Raw genomic sequence first — 22,795 nt, 5'->3', positions numbered from 1 at the left:
CACATAATCCCAAGTCCATATCCACAGGCTTTTCATTCTGTCAGATTTTGTTACGGCATTCGATATACTGGGTCGAAGAAACATGCCCGAGTAATTGCTATGTCAACAGCTTCCTGCACAGAACAGTATCATTTTGTACCCTGCTAAGAGTATTGATTGAGCAACCTAAAGAGAGATAAGGTGCCATTTTCTTTTAAGATATCACAAGCTGTTGTTGTCCCTACTCTAAACTGCTGTCGACTCTCTTGTCGTTATCATCTACACTAGATTCGCTGTATCAACTCTCCTAGATTTCTCAGTGAGCAACTCGATCATCAGACACAGATCACGCGTATCTAGGCTTATAGCCAATCTAGCTGTTCTCATCGACCACAATAGATGAGCTGCGTCCCACTGCCACTATCTGTAAGCGAAGTCCGCCAAATAGAACGACCTCTCTATCGTCTCGTTGTCTTTCGTTTGAAGGCTGGAAGAACTCTCTCATGCGAAGTGTATTTATACTGCTGAAATAGATGGAGTTAACCGACTAGATGTACATGAGGAGTGAATCGATGGCGGTGCATGAAATGTGTGGGTGAGTGAGTGACCTGGGGATGCATCCTCAATTTCCTGATCTTCTCTTTTATTTTGCCTTCTAGAGTATAAAAAGGTCTCTAGCCTGGGGTAGAGTTCTCTCAATTATCCAAACCCCGAGATGGTATATACAGGTGGAGAGTGGAAAGACTGGCCTTGCACCGGACTCTGTTTGGTCCTTGCTTTACCTAAGTGTTTTGAAGCTTCAAAACATTTGTACTCAGCATGGATTCCAGCATATGTTGAATGTCAATGGAGGGCCCCGCTACGCATTAGAGCAGATATGACAAAGTGGAGAAGCCAACCAAGTTGTCATTTTCAGAAGTGTTGTCAAGAAACGGCATACATACTCTTTTGCTGAGCCTCCACCTTTCGGCTGGTTTCGGATCGTAAATCCCTTTCATTTGAACTTCTTGTGAGACAGTTGTACCATGATAACTCATTTCCGAGAGAGCATCACAGATCACGAGTGACATCCTAGATAATTGTCTTCCCTCCTCTGTGGATTCGGCAAGTTTCGTAAGGATTTTGTTTGATTAATCTGAGACTGCTTCCAGAGTTCGCGACAACTATGAGGCTGCAAGAGAAATGAAGCATCTAAGCCACCTCCAATACTACCTTGAGTTATACGACCGAGTGTGATTGATCCACTGGGAAATTCCAGCTTCGTTTTGACTTTCTGTTTCATACAAAAGGAATACGAACTCTCGGCTGGTGCGATGTTTTGAAGCCAGTGGAGATCTCAGGGGTAAGGTAGGTAAGTTCAGGGGTTTACCGAGCCGACCGACAAAATTGCTTGGCATGAAACGCCACTCCCGTTTCGTCTCCACACAAGCTCGAAGCTCAACTCCACCACGAGTCCCTCCCGTCAACATCCTCACCTCCACGCTTCACCACCCCCGCCTCAAAGTCAACACCCCGACGCGTCTCTACGCGAAACACCACCATGGCCTCCTCCTCCTCAACCTCAACGGGCTCCATAATGGACCACATTGACACCACAACCATCATCTCCCTCCTCGCCGTAGTCGCCATCCTCGCAACATCCTACCTCCTCTCCCTCTCCCTCCTCCACCGCAGCACGCCCTCCCGCCTCCGCATCCTCTTCATCTGGCACTTCTTTGATTTCCTCATCCACTCCATCTTCGAAGGCTCCTTCCTCTACAACTGCTTCTTCACATCCGCGCCATTCGACCCCGCTATCCACCATCCTGCGCTGATCACAAACTTCTTGTCTCAGCCTGATAGGCTGTTTGGCGCGAAGTATGGAGACAATTGGGCGACGAAGCTGTGGATGGTGTATGCGCAGGCGGATAGCAGGTGGGGAGGCGCGGATCTGACGGTTATTAGTTTGGAGCTCTTGACTGTTTTAGGAGCGGGCCCGCTGGCGTTGTATATTTGTTGGGGGATTGTGAGGAGGGATGTTATGACCGGGTTTTGGATGGTTGTTTTGGCTACAGGGGAGCTGTATGGAGGTATGATACAGATTGAGTTTACCGGGGCACATGCTAATGAGTACAGGCTTCATGACATTCTGCCCCGAGTGGTTGACTGGAAACCAGAACCTCGATGCAAGCAACTTTATGTTCAAGTGGGTATACCTGGTGTTCTTCAATATGTTGTGGGTATTCTTGCCATTATATGCTATGTATCATACATATGTGGATATGAATAATGCATTTTTGGTGCGGAATGGGGTTGTGTTGAAGAGTTTGGAGGCGAAGCAAAAGAAGACAAAGTAGGGCGATTCAGCAGGAGACAAATAGATAAATGCATTTACTGGGATGCGAAAGGTCGAATTTACAGAGACACTTGTACGAGATGAGATATACCCTGCGCTTACGGTGAAGCTCCCTTGGATGGCAGCACAGGACTTCAGGTTAGAAAAAGTTTGATTGGTGTTCAGATTTCAAATTCGGAACTTAGAACTTGTTTTAGCATCGAACTCTCGCAGAGAACTTCTATTATGATTAGACTTCTCCGTGCCACCGCTGTTCTATTCCATTTCTGTTATAGCCGTTCTCCGATCCCTCTCCGAACAGTGCTGCAGAGTCTCTTGCCATGTCCTCGGGCAAGTGCGGAACTGCGTCTTTCATGAGTGATGAGGACAACTTACGATGTCTTGACACCTGAAACTTACTCGAAGAAGAAAACAGCTAGGATTGGCACTTCTTTGGAGGCATAGATTAGCAGCTGTCAATTTGTAACGTGCTGTCAATATCCTTCAGTCAAGTCCTACCAAGCGTCATGTGTGCTAAGAATGGACCTCGGTACTATTGAAGACATGGACTGACGTTGCCTTGAAACATTTCGAGATTTCCTCAAGTTTGAGCTATCCAGCCACGAGTGTGCTGTGTGCCTCTCATGGTCTGGCACGCCATCACCCTTGTACTGCCACCCTCTGCTGTTGTTTACAGTAGCGACTGCTTGAAGCATGCCGAAAATATATAGGAACCCCCAACGTTACCCTGGAGAAGGTAACGTCGTACATGGACAAAACCATATTGACTTCTCCCCTACCATGGAGTCCAGGTTGAGTGAATAATCTAGAGCCATGGTTTAAGACATCACTATGTGCTGTGAACAGTTGTATTGTAAACAGGACAGATTAGTTTTCCGTAGGAAACCAAATGCTCTACACTATTGCATTTCAACTTATCTATAAATAGCTAGTATGAATTATTTGATTTGGTCATCTAGAACACAAAAGCTAATATGGATTTACGTTTTGGAGAACGCCTGACATGACCACGTTCGGAAGTTCCGAAGAATAAATATCAAATTCTTTCTATTGTTTCTCCTGAATCACTTTGATATGCACATATTATTTTTCGCCACAATGCACCCAAGAGTAAGACTAAAGACTTGAAGTTAGGACCTGCTGTCATACTCATTCTTGCCGTCAACGAGAGGTGTCTTAAGCTCCGCTCATCAAGCTCGAGAGGGTTCGAACCCGAAGAATGGACCCAGGTTAGCATGAAAAAAATACTCCAGCATTTTCATGTCAAAAGCTATGCATAATTTCTACCAGGCTGTGATCTCAGCCTTGGTACTACCACCAACATATTCTTGTCTCCTTCAGTATGTCTGAACCATAGCGACTGATAGAGAAATCATATCAGACTTTATATCTGAAAGTTCTAGCTTTCGTAGTAAAAAAAAAAGTAACTTGTCATTGCATTCATTGTCAGAGAGCAAGATAGCTGTCTAGAGAAGGCGCTCTTTGGAAGTGAATCATGATTTGTCCTTTCCTGTCTGGACATTCAATTTCTACTTAACATTTGAGGAGACACAGTGTTGTGTTCTAAGAGCACCCACTCGAGACTGAACTGGATAACTATTCCCAAGCTTGCAATATACGAAGACCAGTATGGAAGAGAGGCTCTGCAGATATGTTTTCTGTGTTCAATGCTCAGTGTCCACGAAGAGTGACAGCTTGGATATTGAAACCTCGCTTGGATGTTTACCTTCAGCCAGACAGAAATTCATCGTGTCAAATGTAATTGCTCTGTTGTCAAAGTGCAAGCAACTGTCAGTCGGTAGCATGTCAACTTTGTTTGGCTCTGAAGACTCAAGCTCTATGCACGCTGAAGCTGCTCACTTTTCTCCATCATCCATGTCTTTGAAAATTTTCATTCATGGTCAACATCACGATGGTGAGGAAAAGACTGCAAGTGATTTAAACAGGGAAGATCATGTCAGTGTTCCGCTTTCTCCAGGCTTGATTGTAAGTGAATTGCACTCGGGCCTCAGGATTTCAGAGCAGGAAATCGATGGATGATGCTGAGATACTTTGGGCGAGTGGAACGGACCTTGGCTATGTTCATTAGGCGCCAAATGTTGAACATGTGTAATACAAGACGATGGTCAAAATGCAAAATCTTGCAATGTTCACTTCAAGGGAATTCTTCGTTAGTGCCGTGCGAGATGACAACACAGATCTACAATGACGAATTCAGATGCGACGGTGTCTCATGCTTTCTTGGACGCGAAGAGTGATTACTGATGAGCGAGAAACGAGTTGTGATATTATCTTGGTAACAGGGACGTTTGAATCTGGTATGGCTTCCAGAAGGTAAAGCATAGACACGAAATCGAAGCAGGTTTCTTCATTTCCCCGAAGCAGAACCCCTCACAGAATCGAATGACGCGTCTTCTGAAAATTGACTGCTTCCAAAGCACTTATTCATACGCCAATCCAACATGATCCAATTCACACCTATATCATGCTGTCCCAAGACGCAGCTGTGACATACTGCTGCTCTTGAAGTAGATGACAAGGGTTAAACTTTGGAAAGCATGAAGTAGTGACATCCCTCCCTGGCAGCACAGAAGAAGCTGAGAAATCAAAACATGGAAGAGACATATTTACAAGGAGTTATGTCCATTGTCCCACAAATTTCCCATGAGATCCCACATATCCTGTCGAGGTTCGTCACGTTGTGGCCACAGCCAGTGTCTTGATCAGATGAACTTCCGCGAGCAATTTTAATCAACCTCCTACAAAATTCCCCGCAATCCTTCTCGAAGCCCCAAAGAACGGTACGATTTCAGCTGCATCCTAAGCCAAGGCGACGGTCCAGGGAGCCGTCATGCATGCACTTCTGCCGTGCATCCGGAACAAGCCCCTCCCGAACCCCTCTTTCGGTCACCCAAGTAGATGAGTGATGGCACCCAAGCCTTTGGAATGGATTGTAAATCATCGTCACGTCTCAGAAAATCACTTCATGGCCTCCAAACAGATATCGAGATGAGAGGGGAAGTTCCTGCTTCTTGAGATCCGCCCATGAAGAACATAACCCCCACTCTCTCTCCGCATTTCGACTGCAATCTCTGTATCTAGCCTATCCTTTCGATATCACGACAAAGAAGCTACGGATGTAGACTTAGACTTTAGGATTTGTGTCAAGCTCACTAGAGGCAGATCGGATGGAAATCAAATAGATTAACCGACCCCACCAGCCGCATCAAGCCGACCGGTTGCCAGAAGTTGAGAACGGGAACTTTTGTCAACGGGAAGGCTAAAAGACGAGAACGAGGGAGCGATAAGAGAAGTTATATTGCAGGACTGGTAAGAGGGGTCAAGAAGCGAGGATGCCCCCACACCTTGTCGATACACGATGCTTGATCGGGGCTGACTATCCACAAGGAAAGGTGGGGGAGAAGCAATAGTTCGGATGAGTCCGTGGGTTACTGTTGCATCCAACTCCTCTCAACCGGTTTAATACGAGTATCCATTCATGCACGAAACAAGTCGAAATGAGAATAGAACGGAGAAAGGAGAACAGCGAATGAAAAGCGTACAAAATTTTCTTGCGAGCCGAGAACAGTATTGTGGTGAGGGTAGGCGCAGTAGTTATCTGAGCGTTGACGTGCATATAGAGTGGAGCTTGATGTCAAGAGTAATATACTTGAGGTCGGCTAAGAACCACCTAGCCTTGTGCATATGAAATCGGGGGAAAAACAAGCTTGATTGATGAGGAAGATCCGATAGATTGCTGATGATGATGGCATCGGATACCATGAGCCGAACGGCTTGAATTCCTTTCTTAACATGATGGCGCAGCTGGATACTAGACTTTTGGGTTGTTTCCAAACGGATCCTATATCTTGGAAGTGATGATAATAGCAAAATTGTGTAAATGGCTTCATTGGCTCGGCAGATTTTACTGGGACATATATCACGTGATTTGGATATTCTGTCCTCTTGAGGTCAGCTCTGTTGCGACATTGAACCTCGAATGCGCGCAACCTTGACATCCACAGCTCGCAAGTATCTGTTCGACATTTTGAAGGTAGAACTAATCGCATCTCATTGTATGCTTCTTTTCGTCCATACTAAACGGACATAGTTCCGCTCGCAAACTTCAGGACAGGACGGGACGTTTATCAAAGAAGTTTCATCCCATATCTTGCGACTCTTGGAGCTTCATCCAACGCCACCAGTGCCGACGGTCTCGCTCCATCGCCCTGGCGAAGCCACCCAGAGTCTGGAAGTTTGTCACTCTGGACGAACCTCTCCGGCGAATACTCCGTTTCTCCATCTGTTCGTTTGACCAGTCGGGGTTGCCGGCTGTGCATGTTTTGATATATCTCCGCAAAAGCCCACAACAGAGCTGAGTACCAAAAGACTCAAAATCACTAGCTCTGATACACATCTTTGTGAACGACTCTCGAGGCGAGTAAATCAATTGATGGGACGCCTTTTGGCTGATGAAAATCAGATCACCTTCAAGCCCGTGCGATGCAGTCCAATGTCTACCGACGAACTTCATCCATGGCTTTATCCAGTGAGAGGACTGGAAATCTTGAATATTTACCCACAATTGCTCACAGCACTGGGATCTGGAAGTATCTTCTTCGTGTCGCACTCTCTGACTCGCTGGACCACTTTGCATGAACTCCTTGCTCCACTGCCCCTGTCCCGTGGTTTCAGGGGGTTAAGCGAGAGCCTGCGACGACACCGAAACTCCAAGTGTGCCTCATCGCAACCTTCTGACTCGCCTTGCCTCAAGTTTTGAAAGTCCCAAGCACAGCTACGAGCTGGCTTCACGCCACGCCTACGGACGAAGACCTTAGTTGGGTTCACTATTGTCCAGATGCCAGGCCAGAAGCCATGCCTCCCGCTGCCTCTGCCAGCTACCGATGCACATGGGGTGGACCATAGATCCAGTTAGATTGGGCGCTCCTGCAACGAGCCTCTCGTTCGACGGCGATCCTGGCTGGCAAGTAGAAACGTATAGCCAGTCAGGTTATCGTCTCTCGATCCACTGACGGCATTTCCCCAAGCAAGACAAGCTGCGGAGCCACTCCCCCACCATAAGGTCGGTCCTAGCAACCCGGCCTGGCCTTCTCCCGCGCCTGGACCACTAGACGTGCGTCTACCCTTTCTGCTTGGGCACTTCTTTTATACTTCATGCAATCCTGGAGCAGGCAAACCTCTGTCTCAACGTTCTCTTTCTGAGTGTGTTGCTGTCAGTTTTTCCTGTCGTCTTTCCATTCGTTGGTGCTTCTGGTCATCACACTGCTGGCTCGGAAACCCGTTTCATCTTACTTTTTCCACCGTTCTGGCCTATCGGTGTGCTCCAGTCTTTACCTTCTTCCATAATCTATTCTTTCTCTTCTCTAACATCTCCATACTCCACTCTCTCACCACCACCCACACGACGCAGGCGATCTTCATGACTTAAACAACATTTTCGAACGGCAACGCTCCGGCTCGCTGCCAACGATAATAACGATTATTGATGGAATTTGGGGAGCAAGAAGGAATAATGGCTGCTTCGGCGAAGTTGATTGCGGATAGGATGGTACATGGGATGGTGAGGGCCGCGGTGAACCACACGTCGACGAGAGGGAATCGGACGGGCAACCCATTCTACCAATCGGCGACCAACAGGACGGGATCAGGAGGGAACTCTACTTTCAACTTGATATCGAATCTGGTATTTGCTGAGAGCAAGTCGGTCAGGACGTCGACGATTATTCTGGCCACTTTCAATGTATTGGCTGCGTTTGCGACCGCCTGCAGTATCCTGTACGACTGTTACTGGGCATCGAAGAGATGTAACCCAAAGTTCAAGGCATCGTGAGTATATGAGAGTACTGGGGTAGATGAGTGCTGACTGTGAGAAGGAAATTTTGTGTGTCGTCGATACATCCTGCCGAAACCTTCCCTCTAGTGTTGGCGATAGGAATTGTTATTCAAGGTCTTGTCTTTGCAGGTGTACAAGGACAAGGTCTCACATCACTGTTTGCAACAGGATGTGGGTTAATAGCACAGTTCATGTGGCCAGGTACGTGGTGGATTGTCACTAATCTGAACTAAGCTAACGAGCTTTAGCACTGTTCATCGTGCCATACATTCAATTAGTATTCGGTACCGAATGCGCCATCCGATCTTTTCGAAGTACACCATTTCAAGCGAGGGGGAAATGGGATGTAATTATTTGCTGTTCAGTGGTGGTGGTTATGTTGATTCTCACTTGGATACCGTCATTCATTCGACCCGAGCCCAACGCCTGCTTCGCTTCATTGATATGGTTCATCCAGAAGTTTGGAAAGATAGGATTTGTGATGTTGACTACAGTGGGAGCATTGATGATTGCAGCTGCTCTGACAATCTTCATCCGACTGTCAACAGTGAACTTGATTGATCAGCACCAGCGAATTGCTGCTTCGCGGATGGTATACTACCTAGTCCTCGGTATACTATCTCTGGTATGTACAGCTATCTGACTATGAGAGTACCTTGACTGATCATAATAGGCATTCGTTATTCCTTTCTTTTTCTCTTTGATCGATAAGGAGGGTGATATCAAGCTTGCCATGATGGCAACTGTAGTTTTGAACTTATCAGGACTGATGAGCGGTTTACTGCAACTGTTCTTAAGATGCAATACCGCAACAACTTCATTCGCCCCAAAGACGGCTGGAAAGAAGTGGGCGCAGCCGCGACATGAGATCAGAATGTTTGGGCCAAATGAGCTGGCAATGTACGCACATATGACCAACCCAGTAACTGGGCCACGGACGACCAACGACAATCAGTTGTGCCGTTCTGATAGTCAAGCAAGTCTCATAGGACTTGAAAAGGGACGAGGGATCTCAATGGAATCTCTGAGAAGCCCACCATATGGCTCGGCGAAAAGACAGGAAGCAGAGATGAGCAGCACCTTGCCGAATTTGCCAGAGGTTGCGACAGTCTGCCCAGCTGTTCAAGCAAGAACGCACGCACGAAAACCCTCATACTCGCTTTTCCCGACCGAGGGTGGCAGTCCAACCAAAGCGGGACAACAGAAAGACTCAGTATACGACATTAGTGAACTAACGCCGCCACCAGCAATACGATTTCCAGGTGGATCAAGGCATCGCAGAGACTCCTCCATCGCTTCGTCAGCGACAGTACAAATTGGGCTGCGCATATCGCATGCACCAACACCTTCTCAAGAAGATCTTGACTCCCTCCCATTACCTTCTACGACATACAAGGCAATGTCGCTCAAACCACCAGCGCCGAAATCTCCAACTGCCACCTATAGCACCCTACCGCTACCATCCACTACATACTCCGCCTCCAACTCAAGTCTTCCAACCTCGCCATCGGCATCGAAGCGTACATACCCAACCGTACCTCTCCAAGTACAAACCTCATTCCAAACATCCGCGGGCAAGAAGCCAATGCCCTCACCACTCAATACTCAAATCACCAGCTCGCCACAACAAAGCCCCGCTTCAATCAACAAGACGCTACCCCCAACACCCAAGGCCTTCCTCCCGCAAATAGAAAAGGTCCGCGAGTCACAAGTTCAACTCAGCCCCACTGTTTATTCGTTAAGCCCGACAGTCTACTCGCCCGAGAGTAAGACCACGCCAGCTGTCGCAAAGCCAAACAACAACCCACTTCGGGCAAACCCACCTGGGTCTCCCATGGCGGGTCCAGTAAGACAGGCTTCGAATACACAGAAGCGCACGAAGGCCGACTGGATATGAATGTCCCTTGATTCAAACTTTACTTCCGCGGGATACGATTATAGAGGGCATAGAAAAGAACAGGACCAAAAGTTCTTCGGGGCAATTTACTTGTACAGTGGCCATCACTGGCTTGGATTGTGAAGTCGCTTTGGCTGACATATTGAGACTTGGCGAGGAGCTCGGTGTTTTGTCTTGTCCTTTGGGACTGATTGGGGGTTTCTTTTTTTTTGATCTGATCTGATCTGGTGTGGAGGTTGGAAGAGTTCGGTCCCATTTTTGGATCGGGCGTGAGATGAGATGTGTATGGATGTTGTCTTTCGATTCTAATGATACCTTTTTCCTCTTTGTCAAACTTGCTGGTCATCACTTGCCTTTTCTTTGGTGTATTATGTGTGGTGTGGTACGATATGAGTGTGTCTCTTGATGAGTGGATCATATGCATGGCGTTGGTGGTGATCTGGAACTTGATTGTGGTGCTGGCTGTGGACTCAGATGTGTACATCATGGTGGGAGAGTGGGGACGGAGACATGGACTGTTCGTATATACCAGAAGATATTTGATCGTGGCCATCAGTAAGATACCTCATCACAAATACTCTCTCGATGTCCTTTCTCTGTAACAGTGTTCAAACTCCATGGCTCTTATCGCCGAATACAGATTAAGTTCGTCGACCGACATTTCGTTGGCTTTACCACGGGCTTGGTTCTGTGAACTTTCTGCTCCATATCGCCTTCCACTACAGAAACACGTGTCGAAGCTAAATTTCCAATGAGCTTCGTCCATAGTCCATTCCTTAAAGTGGCCCGCAAGGACTTCGCTAATTCCTTACTCGCGCGGAATCTGATCGCCGAATTCAACAACATCCATGCCCGAAGAAAGTGTTCGACCTCGGTCCTTAAATGTATTGATAGGATTTTCAAGCCAAGATCAGTTACAATTCCCACAATTACTTTGGAGATCCAAATTTGACCATTTCCAACTACCTGAACCACCCGCACCAACGGCGGACCCCGCGTCCACCTTCCCAGAATTTGAAGATGGGCTGCAAATATATACATACGCACAGGCCGGCAGAGTCAAAGATATCGCTTGATGCGCATACCAGGCCACTGGTACGATGGGCCCCACCTGAGTTCTCCTCAACGTTCAGAAGTCTAGAACGTCCACTCTGCATGCTCTCCACTTTGGCAAGCTGCTGACTTGACGATGAAGCTTTCGGAACCCATTTCTAGACACCGACATTGTTCTCCGCCCTGATTACCACCTACTTCCAAGCGTCACAGCTCTTAAGTCAAGTGCACGTACGTACGACTACTGACTCGATATACTACTATCTTAAAGGCGAAAGCAGATTCCGCCCTATTGTGGCAGCGGCACTTTCGTAGAATAACAATCATGTAACTGTCGAACACTTTTTGTGGCTGTTAATAGACAGTCAATTCATAGTGATAAAAATCCCTTGACAGCTGTGAGGTCGTTATTTTAGGAAAGTGCCCCTTCTACTGCCCCTTCTGCGGTGGGGCGGAACCTGCTTTCTCCCGCCTTCAAGGTATCCTCATGACAGCTCTCGGTATCAAATCCCACATGCCAAGCGACCCGGAGTGAGAAACAAAGGAAAATTCATCAAGCAACGTTCGGCATTCTCTTCTTCGCCAATTTCCGAACATCCTTCACCTCGCAAAATCCCATCCTTGGTCTCCAGGAAACACTTGATCTCGAAGCGACAAGCTCAACTCTGTTTCGAGCCTCTTGTTACTAAACCGAACGACTCGTAAGTATAAAGGCCCTTCGTTCGCAAAATATCGGCCTTCGACCTCAAATGCCGTAACCCGAACCCTATTTCTACTTCTATTTCTATTTCCATCTCCCTCTTCCCGCTTCTCGCGCTGCAACGAAACTTCTTGGAAGGTAGACGACGCCCTGGAGTTTGATCGTTGCCTGCGTCTGAAGATGCGTGTGTGTGCTCCTTCGTCGCAGCTGGAGTTTCAGAAGCGCATCCATGAGGGGTCTGAGCTGATCGCGGGGGCGGAGTTGTCACCTAAATAGACTTTAAGCGAGGGACCCTTATCACGTGTAGGATCTGAAAGATGTGGTGTTATACCGAGGGATGTATCGGGGATTTGTTAGACGTAAATTCTGTCTTGTAGAATTGTGGATGTCGAGAAAAGCTTGATCTGTTTGGACTGTGGATTGCGTGAGAAGGGGCCGGTTTTGGATATATTGAGCTGCGCTGCCACGTGATTTGGGAGTAGACATTCATGTTTCATGGAGCGGCTCGTTTCATGGGGTTAGCTCGGAGGCCGATGATTAACCTTGTGGTCTTGAAGCGGAGTGTTTTTATGTGCAGCGAGATATCTATTTGCCTATAAATTTAGTCCACGGTCCTTGTAGGTGCTTTCGTGCCAGCAAGACCGACCATTGGCAAGAATACTTGACAGCTGCGTCCTTGCAGCTTTCACTATGGGCTAAGGCAGCAGGATAAAGAGATGGTAGGAGTCGGAATTTTGTAGGGATCTCAGATCCTGGAATTGCATGGTGCCGTCTGTTGAACTCTGACTGGGCAGAACAGAAGGACATATGAGAACCTTGGCCCTTCCAGCTCATTATGGGCATCTTACATCTTCAGTTCGGTATGGATTGAACCACTCCTTGACTTCGGACTTCTCTTGTTGTTTATTTACTACTCATTGTCTCTGATATCACAGCCCAGTCTCTAATGATGGATTGTGTACATACGTAAGTCCGATTCCGGTTCTTATCAAGTCCGGATCTTTCGTATCTCCGTGTCCAGCAACATTGTATTGTTTTGATCGAGCGCTTTTCTCTGAGTGGCTTCCTTGATTTTCTTTAGTCTTTTAAGAATGCTCTGCTATATTTTCCGGCATTTACTCCATTTTCATAGCAAAGGTCAAGCTGATGTGAAGGCTGCACTTTGGCTTTCGCCCCCAAAAGATGTTCGATCTGCCCTCAAATTTGCGATCATCCTCTTCTTTACCTCGCATTGTTCTACGAAGCCGACATTTAGTCTTCCAGTAGTAATGAGTATTGCGCTGTATGTCTCAGCTCAGGTAAGTCGTTTGCATTTTCGCTCCGTCGTGGCTGGAAGTATACACCAAATTGAACTAGTCTGAGGAGCCGTTTTCACCCCACGCTCTTTTGACAGCGGAAGTACCCTTGGATACATATTCGTGCTCCGTTTTATCCGGAGACGATGTTCTGATTGGTCTGTACTGCAGCAAAGCTGTCAATTGACGGGGATTTATCTGCGGAGTTCAGCTGTTCCAACGCCGCAGCCCCTGGTTGGACGCCTTCCGCTTCCCAAACGGCAGGAAAATCATTGTGCAATCACCGCCCACTAACAATGCTTATACTGGCATTACGGTTGCACAACGCAAAGCCAATATTGCGAGTGCTATACCCTCCTGTAGATGAATTGATGAGGTTACGGCCGGAGGTTATGGGTTTCCGAGCTGGCTGTAGACCCAGTGATGTCGAGATGGGAAGGAAACTCAGCTGTAAAATTGCTTAGCAATGCTCTCTTCTGTCAATTTGTTTTCGTTATCTGTACCAAGAGTCATCAAAGAATCAGCTCAGATCGTCTCCAACCTTTTGGATTGAAATGAAGATTACGACAAGTTTTCCAATGAAGGCCCGAAGAGGAGCCAGCGAGGCTGGATGCTCCAATGGGATGGAAAATTCGTTTAACTGGCTCAGCCGTGAGGCACGAGGTGAGTCGGAGTGTTCACATCATATCTATTTTGACAAGAACTGATCTGAAAGGATTCTAGGCTCTGCATATATCAGCTACACTGAGCAGTCTCACAAAGCAGCATGCTCCTTCGACTTTGGCGAGGAGGGATATGCTGCATCCTGCAATGATGGTGGCAAGCTTCTTCATATGAGTGCCAAGTCCAAGCAGAGAGGCATCATCTTCGCACAAGGAAACTTTGAATCAACTTTGTACTCCTCTCTTGCTCGAGCTCAGCGAAGCTATGTAGGACTTTCAACGTTTGGACTCGAGATTCCAGTATCGCCGCAGCAATACGATCCGGTAAAAAGGACTGGCTCAGCAATCCGTCTTGGAGAAATGATCGAACGTGGCTCGTTCAATCACCGGTGGCCATTCAACGAATATGCTCTCATTAGCAACTTCGATGCAGTTGAAGACGACGAGAGCGAATGCGATATGGACAGTGGTAGTGTGCGCGAAGGCGAGAGCATCGAAAGCGTGCCTACCAGGACTTATGTCACGGAACAAGAAGTGGGCACCTGCGCAATGCTTTCCTTTGTCAAGGACGGCGTACTCTATCAGATATTACGACTCGAGGCCAGTACGAGATGGGAAGCAGACGAGTTTCCAGTGTTCCCTTACTTTGGGAATGTCGTTCTTGAGGTAGGAGGTCCGATGAGATTTCGGAATTTCGACCAGTCATCCATAGTGAGCAAGAAGAAAAGCACATCACCCTGTCCCCATCAAGAGCATCATGGCCCAGAAGAGCTTCCTTATCGAGAGATCGTCATCAATGAGAGCGGTCAAGGAATATCGCTGAGCGATTGTTGGACCGATCCAGCATTCGAATTGGATATCCGCGTTACTCGACTTGGACCTTACGACAGTCAATTTTCGGATCTTACATTGCGTCCGACTTCAGACAACGGCATCGGATATTTCCAAGCGGAAGCAGAGCTTAGTTACGATAAGGGTGTGAACAGAGATACCTGCACAGGACGCACTGTTACATTCATGGCATCGTTCAGACTGCGAGAAAAGTCCGAATTACCGGCCTGGCCTGACATTCCAACGTCGGATGAGATATACAAACACATAGGCATCAGCTCATCGGAGCCTACTGCAGTCGGAGCCATGTGGGAAACTATATTCGCACAGCGAGAATCATTGACAGGGAGAATATCCGAACTCTCCGAAGATCGCCTTGTAGCACGGTGTCTCGAGAAGATAATACATGTGGACCTTGTGCCAACTGCCTTTAGGAAGGGCAAGCAGCGAGAGTACCCAGCAGTCTCTATTGAAAAGAACCTCTTACCGATTTCATACAAGGATCGCCTCGAAGAACAGCTCATCAATGGCGTAAATGAAAGCCTTCAGCGAAGGCTGAGTGTCGTTCCCTTGGCGCTTGTCAGCAACCTTTTTCTTCAGCCTAACGTGGATCTAAAAGCAATGTTGTAAGTCCATTTATCATAGATGATTTCGAGACAAGTTCTAATCATCGTCCATGTTTAGCTGGAAAGTTCGTTTCCTTGTAAAAGCCTACGAGTTTCTTCAGGACTTTGCGGTCTCACAGTCAAGTGTGCAGTCTCGCACACTTCAGACCCCAATTGAAGCAACTGTTAGTCGAGTAACTACCCAAGACTTTGGTAGGGACGAAGACCATGACTTCGAATTCGTCGAAAAATATCTTGCTTATATGAAATATGCTGCCTACTACCAATTGCAAATTATCCGGAATCGCATCGAGCTGGTGGTCGAGTACTTGTTTCAAGCACTCCTCCAACCCAACTCCGATACTCCTTTGCTACCAGACAACATGTTAGCTTTTGAGCCGAACTACTATTATGCGATGATGACATTATGTTACGTCTTCAAGAAAACTGAGCGCTTCAAATTTTCTTGGCCTTCACCAAAGGATATAAAAGGCTGGGACAAGATCAACAGTATCTTGTACAAGTGTGTACCTGACGACAACGCTAACTTCAATCCAGCTTTCAAAGACAAGGTAATGCTACTCAAATGGTACCACTACGGCTCCATCAGAGAGCTCTGCAAAGCCGGCCTCATTCCTATGTCGTGGATGGATGGTGTTGCAAGCAATACCGTCTACCGCCTCAAAAGAGATGCTGTTCGAGCTGCCAAAGCAAAACTCTCATCTCACACACCTTATGTTGCCGAAGATGAAATTCTAGATAGATTGGGCTTCCTAGCCTGGCCTCTTGATCTAGAAGACCGTGTTGAGTCAGATTACTGTCCAGCAACACTTGCCTCACTCACGGCCAAGCGCATACGAGAACGTGACTTCACGCGACAAATCAACCCAGGAACTTCCGCTTCCAACAGCTCAGGTCTGACGTGTGGACCGTGGGAGATCCATGCTTTGTGCCACCACAGTCGACTGATGGTAGCTAATTATCTGTACAAGAGGAATGATGGGAGATCGAGTGACGAGAAGATGCAAGAGGTGGAAAGTTACCGAGAGAGACTTTGCGACTTCATCACGGCTGAATCCTCAGTTGTTCCCTGTTGGGAAAGAACTGATCTGGCTACTCGTCGTGGTTGGCTTCGTTCAGAGGCCACAAGTGTTCTTGGGGCTACTCTCTTGGAAATATGTCAGAAGGACTTTGCGTTGTTGCAGGAAGAGAGAAGATTGCGGGAGGCAAAAGCGGGAATCAACCCTGTTGACAAAGACGACGAGGATACAACAGAAAGTTCTAAACAGAAGACATTTGCACAGTCTTGCGAAGAAGAGAGACTGCCAGGCCTTGATTGGAAGCAATACCGCCCTCCAAGTCGGTATCATCCAGAAGACTTCTTCAATTCTCTCGAGGATACACCAGAGCTCTACCGCTACGCTCGGCTCCACAAAAGGGAGATTCCTGCTAGTCTTCGAGCGCATCTGTCTGGTGCAGGATTACGAGAGAATGTGAGTATTGCGGAGGCCTTAAAGCTCTTGATTGGCCAAAACTTCTCCAAAGAGACTGTCCTGGATACAATCTCTCCAATCGCGATCTCAATGATCGACTTGACTGCTCAAAAGTCAGAACAATTCGAGTTTGTGAACAGGAAAGCGGCACATCAATATCGGGTTCGTACGGCTGGGATGGTTCGCCTACATCTTGGAGAAGTCCGCGAAGAGGGAATCCGACAAAGCGCGATCGGTCGCATGATATCAAGAGAAGCAATTAGAAAGCGGGAGTACGAAAGAGTGACGAGAAGGCTCTCTGACAGCGTGAGACCTGATCATCCCAGAAGCATATCACCACACTAACATCCAATATTAGCTCGTTGACAAGGGTGTGCAGCATCGCCTTTTGTGAGTCTAGTACCGCTTACTTGTTTGACGACACTATTGCTGACTGAGGAGAGCAGGAGTATAGACTCAAGCCACAACAAGGATCTAGTGGCACACTTCATATACGTCTTCCATCCCGAGTCGGCAGATGCATTCACTCATAACATCTTCAAAACATCTCGCTTTTCATGCAAGAATCGCGGTGTTTGGGCTACTAATGTCACATTAAGAAGCTGGTCGTTTGCCCGCACTGACTGGTCGTTTCCAAAACGGCCTTGCGAATATGAACGACCAGTTTTCGGCCCTACCAAGGAGAAGACAGAACATTGTCCAGAAGATGAGCCTATCCATCTACCAACCCATCTTCACGAAGCGTTACATCAGATCGACTCTGGAATTCATAACGCGGAAGATGGGTCGCCAGGACACATTCTATTGAATGCATCTTCAATCGTTCTTTCTACGAATGAATTTGGTGACTTCAGCAAATGCTCCATCATATCCGAATTGATCACAGAGGCAACATTGTTGCAGCTGGAAAAAGATGTACCCAAGCTCTGGCAGCGATTTATCCATCAACCACAGACTGGCCGCTGTCTGGTATTTCTTTTACTCTTGGGAAGATTGTGCCAAGCGATTGCGGATGAACACCAAGAAGCCATCGATTACCTTACATCTATCATGAACATTGAAGTGAGTTCCATAGACAGAACACATCTTAAGCTGTTGAGCAATTAGACTGACAATACCAGAACTATTTCCTTAGAGGAGAAAAAGATTGGCTCAAAGATGACGATGCAATTGGGAATTTGCAGCTCGCGCTTTGGATCCTAGAGTCATTGTACAAGCTTCGCAACACCTTGGAAGGATCTCTGGTCACGATCAATGAGGCAAGAGTCGCTCTTGTTGCTCAAATACTAGAGGCAAGTCTAAACACTAAGCTGTACAATTGTTTTCTGACTACTCTAGGGCCCTGGGAAGCGCAGCCCTGAGCTTGAGAGCTTCTGTCAATCCTCTATCGAGTCATTTGAGCGGAACGTGTGCTTATTGAGTGCCCTGCACATCAAAATCAAGAGAAAGACGGAACTTGGTGGTCGATATCGAGACTCGGTGAGCATGGGTAGTCAAATTATGCCAATTATCTAACTTGTTCTAGCTATCTATAGTTCTCTCCTTGAACGACAGTCGAAACTCTCTCAAACAGAGTATGACCTCTCTTAAACAGAGTACCACTATTCAAAAGTTGACCTACTTGACCATTGCCTACCTTCCAGTGGGATTGACCGCAGTAAGTATAAGTGAAAATTCTGCAAGGCATGGCTGACTGAGAGATAGGCCATATTTGCTATTCCAGACGAGCAAAAGGTTGTGGTGCCCGCGATGGGAAGGGATTGGTTCGTGGGTATCATTTTGATTCTATTCGTCCTCACTTTCACAACAGCAGTTCTTATGGGTAAGGTGCTGGAACTATTGGACTGGATCAGAAATTCACTCTGGATGGCTTGGCATTTTGTATCCAAACGCCCACCACCGGCTGCTAATATCCCGAGGTGAGTAGAAGTGCACGGCTTGGCATAACTCAAATGCTAACACGGCCATCCAATAGATGGAATTACGCTCAAAGTCTCAGACCGCCTTGGAAATCTAAAAATGAAGATGAGAAGACAGGCAAGAACAGGCCAGGCTCCAAGAATGACAGTCTGGAAGGACTCAACCCGATCGAAAGTTCCACCAAGTCATCCCTTGCAAGAACCCTGACTCATTCACTGACCCGTCGGGTATCCCATCTGGACGATGTAGAAGCTGGAAAGGTGCCGCCGAAGAAGCCATGATCTTCTCTAGAGTAATTACTCCGACACTATGGGTCTTGAATCAGGACTCCATGTAACTTTAGAACTGGATGCGCAATTGTTGGAATACAATGTTAGGATCTCATCTTACTTCGCCTCTTGAATACTTCCAGTATGCATCTCAGATGAAGAAAAGATTGTTGAAATCTTCAATCAAGTTTGATATTATGGATCTGACCCTCCGCACCTTCGTCTAGAAAGCAACGCTGTGTGCGTTAGATCGACGATTGCACGTGACTTTCAAGCGAGCGTTTGTTGACTTCATTTTCTGTGGCCACATCTAGATCAGCACAGCATACAATCAAGTTTTGTTCCCCTTTCAGTTCTTTGATCAGAGTTCACCTTAGCATGTGTGGTATTGTCGAAACGATGAATTCACCAGGACCAGGGATGAACAAATCATCAGTTCCGACGACAGCAACGTGGTAGATGGTTAGAGTGAGGGATGTGTAGTCTCCACTATCTTTTTAATATCCTATCTAGCTATCAAACGTGATTGGGGGTAGGAATTGGGCTGTTTCAACATCAATGATTGAGGATATGCAGGCAGCCGTTTCCACTAGCGATTTTCCACACCAAACGCTGTTTCCCACAACATGAAAAGGTCTCATCTTCAACACTAAAGCTACTTTCGTCTCGATATCCATCTTTCTTTCACTTCGATTATTTTCAGACGCGAAAACAAGAGCCATAAGTCACACATTGTATTCAAAATGAGCTCTGCTGAGACAGAAGGATTTCTTAAACACTTGGCAGCCACTGTCCCCCCGCTTGAAGAACCTGAAGGAGGAAACCTCATTAGCTACCAACAGCTATGCGAGTCTGTGAGTTCATACCTTATAAGTCTTCGAGCTGAAAGCTTTGAACTACCGGTGGCATTGAGACGGTCAGAGGAGATGCTGCTGTACCAAGCGAGGCAGATCACTGTTCTTGAGTTCTGTAGGTTTTGATGGCATAGCAACACAATATCTTGTGCAGTGTGCTGATATTAACTTAGGGGGACTCTCTGCTCATGCCGCTTTTCCTCCACCCCCAGAATCCTCAGCAGCAAAATATCGAGCAACAGCACTGTATCGCATTAAGCTTCTGACAGGAAGGGAAGATAAGGAGCCAGAGAGCATTTCACCATTGAAGCAAATCGAACAAGCACCAAGCCCACAGAAAATTCGCGAACCAACCACACCAGACGTTTCCGTTTCACCTTTTCGCATATCCTTCCGGAAGCCTCAAGCCTCGATCAAATCAAGATCCTATCGGAAACAAAAGCTCAGCCATGAGGATTCCGAAATAGAGCAGCAGACAACTTCTCCCCAACTTCAAGATTTGCAAAAGTCTCCTGCACTTCCGGCCGTAGCTCGGCAATCAAGTACAACACCACATCCGAGCTTTGCCAGCTGCATAAGAAAAGAAGATGACCAATCCGCACGAGTGAAGACAAGCAGTGATCCACAGAAAATGGCAGTCAATACATCGCAACCCATACCTCATGTGCTGGATGGTAACACTTACCCAGCTAACCCTTTGTCTATTGTCACGGGAGCAGTTGAGAATCAACATACAGTGCCTCCAATCTGGCCAAGTATCAAGCTCCAAGACAGCTGGGATCCCCTGACAGGATTTCCATCAGGTTCATTCGTATTCTCCACCAACAAAGCCTTCGCTCGAATCATTGGGCCTATCACTCCGAGCGTGAAGGGTGAAATAATTGCAAAGGTCAACGACTTGTTTCCTCTTCTTCGTCTGAGATGGGAACGAACCCCAATGAAAGCCGATGGAAGAAAAGACCTGGCTGTTTGGGTTGAGTTTGGGATTGGAGTCTCGCGGACGGACCGCAAAGCTGTCGAACAGAGGGATATGATGATCGCAGGGCTACTTGAGTTCTATCAAAGGGATGTCTTAGGTGCGGAAGACTATCTTCACACGTTTTTTAAACGGAATATAGAGCGGCTTCAAGCTTAATCCTTGGGGTAGACTGATGTTGCCAAAGAATTGAACGATCAAACATGAACATAGGGAGCGTCAGTTAGAGGATGAGAACACCTGTCCCTGGGCATGGGGGATCCGACCAGTTAACTTTATACGACAACAAGATGTCTGAAAGGTCTAACATATCTCTGTTGAAGGATGACGGGACGAGAAAAAGAATATTAGACACAGCGATGGTATTGATACTCTCTCAAATCGGCTTAGTTTCGTTGCAAGAACACTTTGAAGCATCGGAGTTAAAATGCAGTTGTAACGGAACATATGAACTGTGCTCTGGTGACCATTGTGCTACTTCTGTTTCCAATGACTCATCCCTTGCTTCAAACTCAGTCATAGCCTGCTTGTTTAAGATGGTTCCAAGTGTTCTCCTCAACCATCGTCAAGCGCCTCAAATTCTCGGTCCCACATGGCAGTCGCCATATATTTTCGAGTACGAGTCAGGATGTGGCAGACAACACTGAGGCTGCCCATCAAGATCAAATACCGGTACAGGTCGAGAGCCATCACTGAACCAAGAAGCACACTGGTTCGCTGCTGCATGAGCAAGTTCGGTCGGAGCGACTTGATAGCTGGGGAAGTGATTGTCAGCATTAAATGTCTTCCTTACGAAGCACAAGGAACATACACAGTCTTAGCTGGCAAAGTTTCTGTCTCTGTGAGTGTTTTGGCTGGCAATGTCTCTGTTTCAGTCTCTGTGAAAGTCTTCGTCTTTGCTGGGAGCTGCTCCGTTTCCGTAACAGTCTTGGTCTTTGCTGGTAAAGTTTCGGTTTCGATGACGGTTTTGGTCTGGGCTGGAAGTGTTTCCGTCTCAATGATGGTGCGTGTCTTGGGAGGAAGTTCTTCAAATTCAGTTAAAGTCTTGGTCTTTGGAGGAGCTTCTGTAGTCTCCGTGACAGTCTTTGGTGCAAGTTGTACTGTGGTTGTGGATGTCACAGTGACTGTGACGGAGATCGGCGCTGAAGAAATTTCCTATTAGCCAAACTGCTCACCAAATGGAAGGGCTTTGAGAATGTAAATGGAATTTCCTCACCTGGCTGCTCCGGAGGCCATGCTGGACCACCCCCACACCGATATGGTGGTCTCTTTACGCCATTCACTACCTCAGGAACACCTGCTGGCCATGGACCACATCCTGGTGGGTAGTAAGCAGCATCCACCAACAGAACTTGGGTGATGCCAGTCAGAATGAGAAACTTAGAGAACATGTTTTAAGAGTGAAGTAAACTGATGGTGGATAAAAAGGGCCCAAATGTTGAACTTGCTCGTTTGTGGCGGGTAGTGATATTTCTCGGTACGATGTTCTCCAACCTCGTCGGAATGTGAGTTTCAGACTCTTCAAGGACATCCTGAACGATACTCAATCTTGACGATCTGATGACTCCGAGATAATCTTATATGCTGTGTTCAGATGTAAAATCTCACAATTGTCTCTCGTCAAGTTTCCACTATTAATTATCCATGAAAAGCAGATCTAAAGATTATTTCTTGAGAAAAGGAAGCTGCTTTTGCCATATTGAGAGACTATCACGACGCAGCTCATGGTTTTAATTTGTCTATTATTAATGTTCATTCTTCATTCAATGTTGCTCAGGTGTATTGTTTCAAGACAAAGAAATGGAGATGTTGAGTGGCGTCGGGATCGTAGTTGCTCTGGGAAACGAGATGAGTGAGGTTGTTGAACAGCCTGCTGTGTGACTGTCCCTCAACAGACGAGTGGGGAACCAATTAAATTTAATCATTTCGAGTCATCTATCAAGAACACAAACAATTCGGAATGCCCGAAAAGTTGAGGATCGGTAGCAGGTGAATGAAATGGTTCGTACTACAGCTCTGCTATTCGTGATCTGCAATCTCCAGTTGACCACAGCATGTCGGTGTCCATGAGA

The 22,795-nt window shown here is 46.9% G+C and overlaps 5 protein-coding genes across 5 annotated transcripts; 4 read left to right on the top strand and 1 right to left on the bottom strand.

Annotated features, from left to right (window-relative positions):
- The first annotated feature begins 1,428 nt into the window (after window positions 1-1,428).
- ONS95_012828 (uncharacterized protein) lies at window positions 1,429-2,622 on the top strand. Its single transcript, XM_058506444.1, has 2 exons — window positions 1,429-2,048; window positions 2,095-2,622. The coding sequence occupies exons 1-2, from the start codon at window positions 1,520-1,522 to the stop codon at window positions 2,313-2,315; spliced, it is 750 nt and encodes a 249-aa protein (XP_058357172.1). The 5' UTR covers window positions 1,429-1,519; the 3' UTR covers window positions 2,316-2,622.
- A 3,697-nt stretch (window positions 2,623-6,319) lies between these two features.
- ONS95_012827 (uncharacterized protein) lies at window positions 6,320-10,065 on the top strand (the record flags this gene model as incomplete). The annotated part of the gene is made up of 6 exons (XM_058506443.1): window positions 6,320-6,368; window positions 6,426-6,751; window positions 6,798-8,161; window positions 8,209-8,369; window positions 8,417-8,793; window positions 8,842-10,065. The coding sequence occupies exons 3-6, from the start codon at window positions 7,821-7,823 to the stop codon at window positions 10,063-10,065; spliced, it is 2,103 nt and encodes a 700-aa protein (XP_058357171.1). The 5' UTR covers window positions 6,320-6,368; window positions 6,426-6,751; window positions 6,798-7,820.
- Window positions 10,066-12,984: 2,919 nt separating this feature from the next.
- On the top strand, window positions 12,985-19,237 carry ONS95_012826 (uncharacterized protein). The gene is made up of 11 exons (XM_058506442.1): window positions 12,985-13,116; window positions 13,285-13,776; window positions 13,837-15,232; window positions 15,291-17,010; window positions 17,063-17,094; window positions 17,151-17,766; window positions 17,826-17,996; window positions 18,043-18,183; window positions 18,230-18,361; window positions 18,409-18,623; window positions 18,680-19,237. The coding sequence occupies exons 2-11, from the start codon at window positions 13,668-13,670 to the stop codon at window positions 18,903-18,905; spliced, it is 4,758 nt and encodes a 1,585-aa protein (XP_058357170.1). The 5' UTR covers window positions 12,985-13,116; window positions 13,285-13,667; the 3' UTR covers window positions 18,906-19,237.
- A 373-nt stretch (window positions 19,238-19,610) lies between these two features.
- Window positions 19,611-20,882, top strand: ONS95_012825 (uncharacterized protein; the record flags this gene model as incomplete). Its single annotated transcript, XM_058506441.1, has 2 exons — window positions 19,611-19,862; window positions 19,921-20,882. The coding sequence occupies exons 1-2, from the start codon at window positions 19,637-19,639 to the stop codon at window positions 20,880-20,882; spliced, it is 1,188 nt and encodes a 395-aa protein (XP_058357169.1). The 5' UTR covers window positions 19,611-19,636.
- Window positions 20,883-21,297: 415 nt separating this feature from the next.
- Window positions 21,298-22,114, bottom strand: ONS95_012824 (uncharacterized protein; the record flags this gene model as incomplete). The annotated part of the gene is made up of 3 exons (XM_058506440.1): window positions 21,298-21,478; window positions 21,535-21,865; window positions 21,940-22,114. 3 exons carry the CDS (start codon window positions 22,112-22,114, stop codon window positions 21,298-21,300), a joined length of 687 nt encoding a protein of 228 aa, XP_058357168.1.
- Window positions 22,115-22,795: the final 681 nt, after the last annotated feature.

The sequence above is a fragment of the Cadophora gregata genome (assembly GCF_030347475.1).
Source record: "Cadophora gregata isolate MNR1 chromosome Unknown scaffold_7, whole genome shotgun sequence".
NCBI classification, from domain to species: Eukaryota; Fungi; Ascomycota; class Leotiomycetes; order Helotiales; family Ploettnerulaceae; genus Cadophora; species Cadophora gregata.
This window is presented reverse-complemented; position numbering and strand designations above follow the sequence as displayed.

What these genes read in the sequence shown, in the direction of transcription:
- ONS95_012828 (XM_058506444.1), top strand. Translation starts at nt 1,520, where the DNA reads ATGGCCTCCTCCTCCTCAACCTCAACGGGCTCCATAATGGACCACATT. An exon ending in TACAGGGGAGCTGTATGGAG is followed by an intron (nt 2,049 to 2,094) that starts GTATGATACAGA and finishes TAATGAGTACAG; the next exon opens with GCTTCATGACATTCTGCCCC.
- ONS95_012826 (XM_058506442.1), top strand. Translation starts at nt 13,668, where the DNA reads ATGAAGATTACGACAAGTTTTCCAATGAAGGCCCGAAGAGGAGCCAGC. An exon ending in GTGGATCTAAAAGCAATGTT is followed by an intron (nt 15,233 to 15,290) that starts GTAAGTCCATTT and finishes GTCCATGTTTAG; the next exon opens with CTGGAAAGTTCGTTTCCTTG. An exon ending in TTGTTGCTCAAATACTAGAG is followed by an intron (nt 17,997 to 18,042) that starts GCAAGTCTAAAC and finishes TGACTACTCTAG; the next exon opens with GGCCCTGGGAAGCGCAGCCC.